Source organism: Clarias gariepinus, chromosome 2, assembly GCF_024256425.1.
Source record: "Clarias gariepinus isolate MV-2021 ecotype Netherlands chromosome 2, CGAR_prim_01v2, whole genome shotgun sequence".
Lineage (NCBI taxonomy): Eukaryota > Metazoa > Chordata > Actinopteri > Siluriformes > Clariidae > Clarias > Clarias gariepinus.
In genome coordinates, this window is record NC_071101.1 from 34,560,001 (window position 1) to 34,568,623 (window position 8,623).

Consider the following 8,623-nt stretch of genomic DNA (forward strand, 5'->3'; position numbering starts at 1 on the left):
TGCTTTTTTGTTTTTTTTTCTTTAATGCTGTGAACAGTATGCTTATAGCTAAATTATTTTGTTAATTGTAGGAAGGGGAAAACCGAAAACGATGGAAAGGAGGAGAAGAGCGCCAAATGTAAAATATGTATGTAAACATTATTCCTAAAAGATTTATTCTTTAATTTCTTATTACATGTAAGTTACGTTTGCACTTGAAGGTGCATATTGAACTAACTTAGTTTATTTTTAACAGGTGATATTGATTCCTCTGGATTTAAAAAGGTTTGTCATCTCTATTAAGTTTTTAGGATTAGATTGAACCGAGCATCTCAGAAATTTTTGAACAAAATGACCTTAAATGGCCATTATCAATAAAAAAAATTCTGTGACTTTAAGACAACCCTACACCTGTTTTTAATGCTAAGTTTAACAGAAGAAAAGAAACGGGTTTAACTGATTAAAGAGGAGAAAAAAAATTGTGTTGTTTGGTCAGGCAGTGTGTAAATGCGGTGTTTAAAAATATGGCAGTTAAAGATTTTGTTATTAAAAAGTTACAAAAAAACTATTTTAAAAATTGCAGTTGAAAAATCTGTGCTACAGTAAAATAAACAGCAAAATTCAGACCAAAAAAAAATCCAAGTAAAACAAAAAATCGAGTTACAGTGGAACCTTGGATTACGAGCATAATTCGATCAGGAAGTGCATATTCCAAAACACTCGGAAACCAAATTTATTTTTGCTATAAAAAAAAATGAAAAGTCAAAATATTCGTGTGTGAGAGAGAGAGAGAGAGAGAAGCCCCTCCCGTCCCGAGAGAGAGTGTATGAACCGGATTGGTGTCAACTTGCGCGCGCACACACACACACACACGAGAGGCTGAGGGAGAAAATGGATTTGTAACCTTCTAACATTAACGGAAAGTCAAAGACGAAAATGTTTTGTCTGAAAAATTAGCAAGGATTATCACTAATGACACTTGTGTGAGCGCATACTAACGGAATCACTGCCGTAATCATTAACCTGCACTAAACCTTTGAAAAGAATCGCGACAGAGCAGAGTTTCTGTAAAGAGCAAAGAGAGAGTGTGTGTGACCCCCCCTGGCACGTTGTCAAATTACGTGCGCGCACACACACAGGCTGAAACAGAGAGCGAGAGAGAAAATGGATTTTTAACCTCTAATGAGATTTTCTTTTGCCTTACTCGCGTGCACACACGTGTTATAAGAAACAGTACGCTTGTGCTGTACACACGCGCTTACAAACACAAAATAAAATATGTTTTACACAGACACACAGTCACAGTGTTATAGTAAACAGTACGCGCGTGCACGGATGTTGATTATACCAGTAAGAGACGAGCACTAAGAACTAGCAGGGGAGACGATTTAACCACAATTCCGCAGCATAAGAGAGAGAAAAAACGTTGGCCCAGTTGTGATTGTGCAACGCTCGGCGTCAAAACAAGCGCATGCGTGATACATGATACTTGGTGCTCATAAACCAAGACTTTCCAAATCAAAATTTATTTAAAATCTTTGCTCGTTTTGCGATTAACTTTCAGATAGAACAAAAATACAGATCGAAAGCAAAAAGATTTACAGAAAAAACATTCTGATTGGAAGGCAAAAGCGGAATAAAAAATTCATGGTTATAAAAAAATTAAGTGGAAAAGAAAATATTTATTTCAGAAAATAAATGAAACTTTTTTTCAGCAGATAAGAGTAAACATCTGGAATGCTCAGAAAAAAAACGTTACCCTGAACATTTCAAAAACATCAGAGGTTTATTTCACTCTATAATTACCCATTCAAATTGAAATGCCTATTTATAACTCGGGTGACTTCCCATGGGGTCACAACTTCGAGTTTTTTATTTGTATATTTAATTTCAGAATTAAAAGTTCTGCTTTAAGGAAGTATTCATTCAATACAACTGTGTGTTTTGAACCCTTGTGCAGGTTGAAGGGGATACCTGCCGCTCCCAGCTGCTCACTCAGCACAGCGAACATGGACTTCCTGGCCAGCAGGGGGAGACACTCGGCATACTCACCCAAGTCATGTAAATATTCTGTAGTCAGTGGGGCACAAAACCGGATTTACGGTCACGCATATTGATTTAGATTTGCTTAGGCTCTGAACCTCAGCGCTTTGATTTATGCCATTTTGAACCATCAGTCAGCCAGAGCGACCACTATTTAAGGTATTAAGTGTTTTCACATCTTCAGGAGAACTGACCCAGTAGATGCGTGCCAGCAGGCATGAGCGCACCACTGTAGCCCTGAGTATCGGTGGCAGTTATTATATATAGCTATATATTATGTTTGTGATGTGTAAGGAAGAGTTTAGGGCTGATTTATGCTTTAGAGAACACACAGGAAGTAGTCTTCAAACATCATACGCCTTCGTGTGTAATATGAGCATGTCCTCTTTCCTGGTGCTGCTGCTGGTCAGCATTTCACTATAGTGATCATTAAAAGATGTGGTTTGGAAAAGTGCCAGGGAAAAAAAACCTCACACGATTAACACAAACTTAGTAAATCAATCCATTTTATAGTAATGTGATCTTATCGCAAGGGAAAATCTGCATCTGTTTGATTTTACTTGCTATTTAATGTGAGAATTTATTTATAGAGAAGACTCTTATTGAAGACACACCTATAAAAAATTAGCAAAGATAACTTGGAGGTTTTTTTGTTATTTTTGTCTTGTGAAACACAAGTTTTTTTCATCTTCCAGAAAAATCAGTGGATCTGTTTAAAAAAATCTAGATGAATCTTCTCACTAACCAGTCCTAAATAAATTTTACGAATGAGTAATAAACAAAAACCTTTTTAACGACTTGAATTTTTTTTTAGCTCTTCTAAAAAAAATCTGTACTGTAATCTCTCTGCAGTACGGAGACGGTGGTGATTCCTGAGGATGAGACTGTGAACGAGGAATGGAGAGTATGCAGGAGAAATACAACAGAACGCCAGTGGCTGCCTGTTTCTTTACTCACTCCATCTCCATGTATCCCACTGTGAGTATTTTTTGCAGTTGTACAAAATTGTAATTGTTTAAGGCATTCTGTCATGGACACCCAGTGATTTTTAAACTGCCCTGTCTGGATCTGTCTGTCAGCAGTTTGTCTAGACAGGGCCCCCACGGTCTTCTCCAACAGCCCATTTTGCTTTCCTCTCCATATGTATTGGGATCTGGTTGCCATGGTGAGTACCTGTACACGATTATATTGTATATTAAATAAGATTTTCATTCAACACTTAGCAGATTTTTCTCCTCCTCTTTTGCATTTTTTAGCTATTCAGGGAAAGGTTTGTGCTGTGACATGTCCCAAAGGTGAAGGGAGAAAAAGTAAAAGAGGCTCTGGATCAAAGAGCTCCATTAAACAGTCTGAGAATCATACGATGTGCTCATCCCGAAAAAGCAAAAGTGTGAATGAGGAGACATTACCCGAACAGTCTCCCCAGTCTGACTCCGGCTCCTCCTCTCCTGCTGACAGTGCTTCAAATGAGGCGCCTGCTTCTACCAGCAAGAAAACACTTGCTAGCAAACGGAAGCCTACAGCAAAAAGGAAAGGCAGCAGGAAGAAGCCGACCACTCGAAAATCAGTAGTTAAGAAAGAGGAAAGCGGTGAAGAGGACGAGCAGACCAGTCAAGAGGAACCTGAGGTAGATATAGAGGGGTCAAAGACATTGGAGACGCCAGAGGACGCAGAAGATGATCAGAACTCCTGTCAAGGTTTAGATTCTGTTGATCAGGATGCAGAGGAACATGAAAGGAACATTGAGTATCAAGTGGAGACCACTGAAAATATTTCTTCTCTCAATGTAAAAACATGTGATGAGGATGAAGAGGAGGAAGAAGGGAATCCAGTCGAGCCAAAGGATAATCAGCCATCATCCCAGGAGGATTATTCTGCACAGGACACATCCGAAAGTGAAACACCAGAGTGTCTCAAAAACGATTACCACCGGTCCTCTGATGCATCTGCTGAGCAGGTGATTCTAGAAGAACCTAGCAAGACGCCTGACTCCTTATTGAGTAACAATGATTTGACTACTGCAACCATGAGCTCTTCAGAGGCAACTGAGCATAATCCAGCATATGAAGCTGAAGAAGATCCGGATGGTCATGGAAATGTAACGACTGAAGCAGGTCAACTTCCTGTCCCTGACAGCATCTCCAATCTTGATTCAGCTGATGACTGTTTACAAATTCAAGACACTTCAGTAACTACAGATAGAAAACTAGAGGTGTCTCTTGACATCAGTAGTCAGCAGGACAACACTGAGTCTATACCAATGGACTGTGATTCTCCTGCTTCAGAGAACACTTCCCTTGCTGCTGAGATGGTGCTGGAGATCAATAGTGCAGTTGCTGAACCCCAGATCATATCTGCTGGCCAAATCCTTATTCAGGACAGAGAGCCGAAGATTGAGGCGCAGGATAAGTGTGAGCCCGCCAAAGACCAGACCTCATCTTCCGACAGAAAAGATGGCCGGCAACGCAAGTCTCGATTTCACTCACCCACAACCACCTGGTCTCCTAGAAGTGAGTCCAGAAACGAAGGATCACGGAGGTCACGGTCCAGGGATCGTAGTCGCAATGCTGGTTCACCACGCAGAAGTCGAGGCCGTGACCACACAGAGGAACGGGGCAGCTTCAGACGGAATTGCAGCAGAGAAAGACGGAGCAGGAGACGTTCTCGGAGCCGGTCTCGCTCCAGATCTCGCTCCAGATCACCCGCAAGATCCCGAAACAGGCCAAATCAGAGAGGCATGTCTTCAGAACGTAGTGATCGAAGGTCACAGTCACCACGGAAAAGAGACTCCTGGGGAGGGGAAGGCTGGAGATCTGGTCGTCAATTTTTCAACTCCAACAGGAGAAGCAATCCAGATAGACCATTTCCAGCAAGGGAGTTTAACTCTTCGGGTAACGGCAGTCTCTATCCTCCAGAGATATCGCTGGACAGGGGTCAGTCAGAAAACCCACCCTGGGTAAAGGAAAGGTCATGGGCTAATACTGATGGCAAGGAACGAGATCAGCATTCTGAGGAGAAAACTGGCGATGTGCCCACGGACAATTGGTCTCGAGGGGACTGGGGCTCTGAGCAGGGACGTTCAGCTGGATGGACCCGAGCCGGTCAGCGGTCCTATGGCCAATACGGTGACTCAGCAGATAATTGGCGGCAACAACGCAGCTCTTTCTCAGGGACAACAAACAACACAGGGAGTGACTCCTACAGTCAGTTCAATGAGAACAGACCAGGAGGGAAAAGAAAAGAGGCCGAGACCTGCGATACCCCTTTGGACCGGTCAGGATGGTCTGCTGCTTCAAGCTGGGCAGTGCGACGAACCCTCCCTGCTGATGTACAGAACTACTACTCGCGAAGAGAAAGAGGACCTGGGGCAGGTGGCAGCATCTGGAACAAACAAGAGGAAGAGCAGCCTGCGGCTGAGGTCTCCAAACAACCTGGTATGTAGTTACTAGGTTTTTTAGCACGCGTATAGTTACATTTAGGAGCTTGCCAACTGTCGGTCTTTCGTACAGCTTACATCTAGAGGGAAGGGTCGCTGCAAATTCACACAGTTATTCTTACTGTGAACATCTTAACAAAACATTTCTATCTTGATGACATCCTTCTTGGGTTGTGATGTCCTTGTGCAAAGGGTACTTCACCTGACGAGAACTCTTTGTAAGAATAGTGTTCACACTTGGATTTCCTGCACAAAGCCCCAACTGAACTCTAAGTTTTTCCACTCCAGCCTGAACAGCTCATGTCTTCATTGAGCTCACTTTAGATACTGGGAACAGGTTTGGGTCTCTTGGTTCCACTTAACCGTCTATACCCCTTTATACTGTGTACAGGGTTGCAGGGGCCTGGAGTTGATCTAAGAGACTTAGGGCATGAGGTGGGGTACACCCTAGAGTGCAGCCTAACCGTTGTAATTATTGTTATTAGAGAATAACTGTGGATTATGGACTGTGGAATAACTGAATTATGTGCTGATTTGAGGTCACCAAAATTAACATGTTTACTAGTGTGTTTATTAGTAATGATTAAACTTGGTGAAAACAGTTTCTTTTCTAAAATATTTTTAATGATGCCCTGAGACTAAATTAATGCTACGAATTTAACTATAGTTTCATTGAAACATGTTAGTAAATTCCACCTGTTAAATGTTAATCTCTGATCCCGCTGGTATTAATTATGTTGCTGTCACTATTTCAGATTTCCCACAGAGTGAGCCAAACACCCATATACCCAATGAAGCAATACCTGCCCCTCCTAGTGTACTTCCTCAACCGATGAATGTACTTGGAGTGCTGCGCTACCCAGTGGGTTCTGTAGGACCTCGAGGCCCTACTGTGACCATCCAGCCAGCGGCATTCGCCATTCCTACCCAGATACCCGTCCACCTGCATCCACCTGGCCCCCCGTTCCAGTTGCCTGCAATGGCTATACAGGGTCTTCCACCACCACCTCCACCACCTCCCCCTGTACAGCAGGGTGGCATCACTGTCTTGTCCACTGACCCTCAGGTCAAAGATTGTTGTTGTTGTCGTTTTGTATGTCAAGGTTTTTAAAAATGTCTGTTTTTCCTATTGAAATATCGTCACGACTGTTCTTTTCAATATACAGGTGATTACAAGTGTGCCAGGAAAAGGTCCAGTGAAGGCGTCGCCAAACAAAGCAGCAGCTCATCTCGCCAGCACACCCAGTGTAGCACAGCCATCTTCCACCACACAGCCCTCATCTCACAGTAAAGCCCATGCTGACAGTTCCAAGAAGGAAAAGGTACATTTACTTTTCTTGAGTTAAGCATCGCATTAAAAGTATAAAGAGGAAACGTGATTGTTATTTTTATTATTATTATATTTATTAATATTATAATTATTATTATTATTACTGTTTTATGGAAGAAATTACAGATTCAGGAAAAAGCCATCACAGAAGTGAAAGCAGCAATCAAGCCATATTACCAAAAGAAGGATATCACCAAGGAGGAGTACAAAGAGATTGTACGCAAAGCTGTAGAAAAGGTAAGTGAGTAGGTTGTCTGTTTTATTTACATACTTTATTTTTTTATTTTTTTTACATCATATGTTTGTTTCTTTGGTAAAGGCTGTAGTTTAGCACCTTGCTGTTCCAAGTTATAGCCTTTATTACCAGCCTGGTCCTAATTGTTGGCCTCTTTGTAACTTTCTAAATGCGTCTTGCATCCATAGCCATGAGCTTACTGATCTATGGACTGAAAGAAATGTCTTGTCACTTGGGAGATGACAAATTTCAGTAAACATATTTCAAGATTCAAAAACCATCAGTATGTTTGTTTATTTCAGGTCTGCCACAGTAAGAGCGGGGAAGTCGATGCCAATAAAGTGGCCAATCTGGTCAAAGCATACGTCGACAAGTACAAACACGCTCGCAAAAACAAAACAGACAAGAACTGACGGAGACGCTGCTCTGCCGCCCGCACAAGTGCAATTCCTCCACAGGAGCCCGTGTTCCAGCAGTCGTTACGACTGGAGCTTCTTTTTCATATGAGAACAGTAATGAAGATTTTTTTTTTTTTCTTTTTTCTATAGATTGCATTTTTTTTTTTTGGATTTCATATAGTGCAAACTGCCCTTTAATTGCTTTCTCTATTGTTCTGGTGGGACTTTAGTAAACATTCGCTGAGGGATGGACATAATCACAGATCACACGTCACTGTTTTTACTTGCTGTAAGTGATAAATCAAATGATCAGTGGTACTTATCCATATCCTGCTTGTCCTCCCTTCATCTCTCTCTCTCTTGTTCTTTCAGTGATGAGGACTTTAATGATGTAACATTCAGATTCTTCTTTACATTTTCTACTTCGCATCATCTTAATTCTCAATAAATGTCCATTGTCAATGTGTTTTTTTTTTTTTGACGCTATATGAGCAGCTGGAAATTGTTTCTATGTGAATCTCAGACATTAGGTGCAGGGAGCCTGTGCACAGATTTTCAATTAAACTATGAACAGAGCTGTTTTAGTTGTGGGTCAACGCCCCTCGTAGTGCTTTCTGTATAGCACAAATGTATTTATTTACCTATCAGAACAAACAAAAAAAAGAAATAAAGACAAGCTCTCTTTTCTCTTTCCAGGTGTATTTTTACCAGCTTCATCAGTCATTAGAACACCAGAGCTATTAATTAGTGCAATTTAATTAGTCTATTGTTGATTGATTTACGTTTTCAATTAAGGAATAGGTAAACTCTTAAATTTTCGAAAAATGGTCAAATTCCTTATAAAGGAAGTTAAAGGGCAGTTGATGTAATACTGCCACCTACTGTAAGTTTTGCAAGTAAAAAAATTTAACCAAAAGCCAGGTTACACATGTTCAATGCACATTAGATACTTTAAGTAGTGTTAATGCTTTTAAATATTTAAGCTGCTTAGGACAAATCAGACAGCATTCATATTTACTATTAAACCTAATCGAACTGTCTGATTTATAGCTCTCTAGGACAAATCCAGTGTCTACATCAGTCTCAAATCAAATATTGGATTATTGGGACATGCCTGAAGTGTATATATAGTGTTAGGTTTTATTTCTCAACATCAACAAGCCAAAAACGTAAGCAATGTATTTGGCAGACAAATACAAAAA

The 8,623-nt window shown here is 40.9% G+C and overlaps 1 protein-coding gene across 6 annotated transcripts in view; it reads left to right on the forward strand.

Moving 5' to 3' along the window:
- The window catches only part of scaf11 (SR-related CTD-associated factor 11), a 15,269-nt gene extending 7,386 nt beyond the window's left edge, over nt 1–7,883 (forward strand). For 3 of the 6 annotated variants that reach the window (XM_053481835.1, XM_053481826.1, XM_053481818.1), the window contains exons 6-15: nt 72–127; nt 236–264; nt 1,940–2,040; nt 2,875–3,000; nt 3,102–3,187; nt 3,279–5,456; nt 6,214–6,524; nt 6,625–6,780; nt 6,906–7,025; nt 7,326–7,883. In XM_053481835.1, coding sequence (XP_053337810.1) covers nt 72–127; nt 236–264; nt 1,940–2,040; nt 2,875–3,000; nt 3,102–3,187; nt 3,279–5,456; nt 6,214–6,524; nt 6,625–6,780; nt 6,906–7,025; nt 7,326–7,436 — 3,274 coding nt within the window. In that variant the 3' untranslated portion in view covers nt 7,437–7,883. The remainder of the gene's footprint in view (nt 1–71; nt 128–235; nt 265–1,939; nt 2,041–2,874; nt 3,001–3,101; nt 3,188–3,278; nt 5,457–6,213; nt 6,525–6,624; nt 6,781–6,905; nt 7,026–7,325) is intronic. The other 3 variants (XR_008356089.1, XM_053481857.1, XM_053481848.1) reach the window with 3 other exon arrangements.
- The last annotated feature ends 740 nt before the right edge of the window (nt 7,884–8,623 follow it).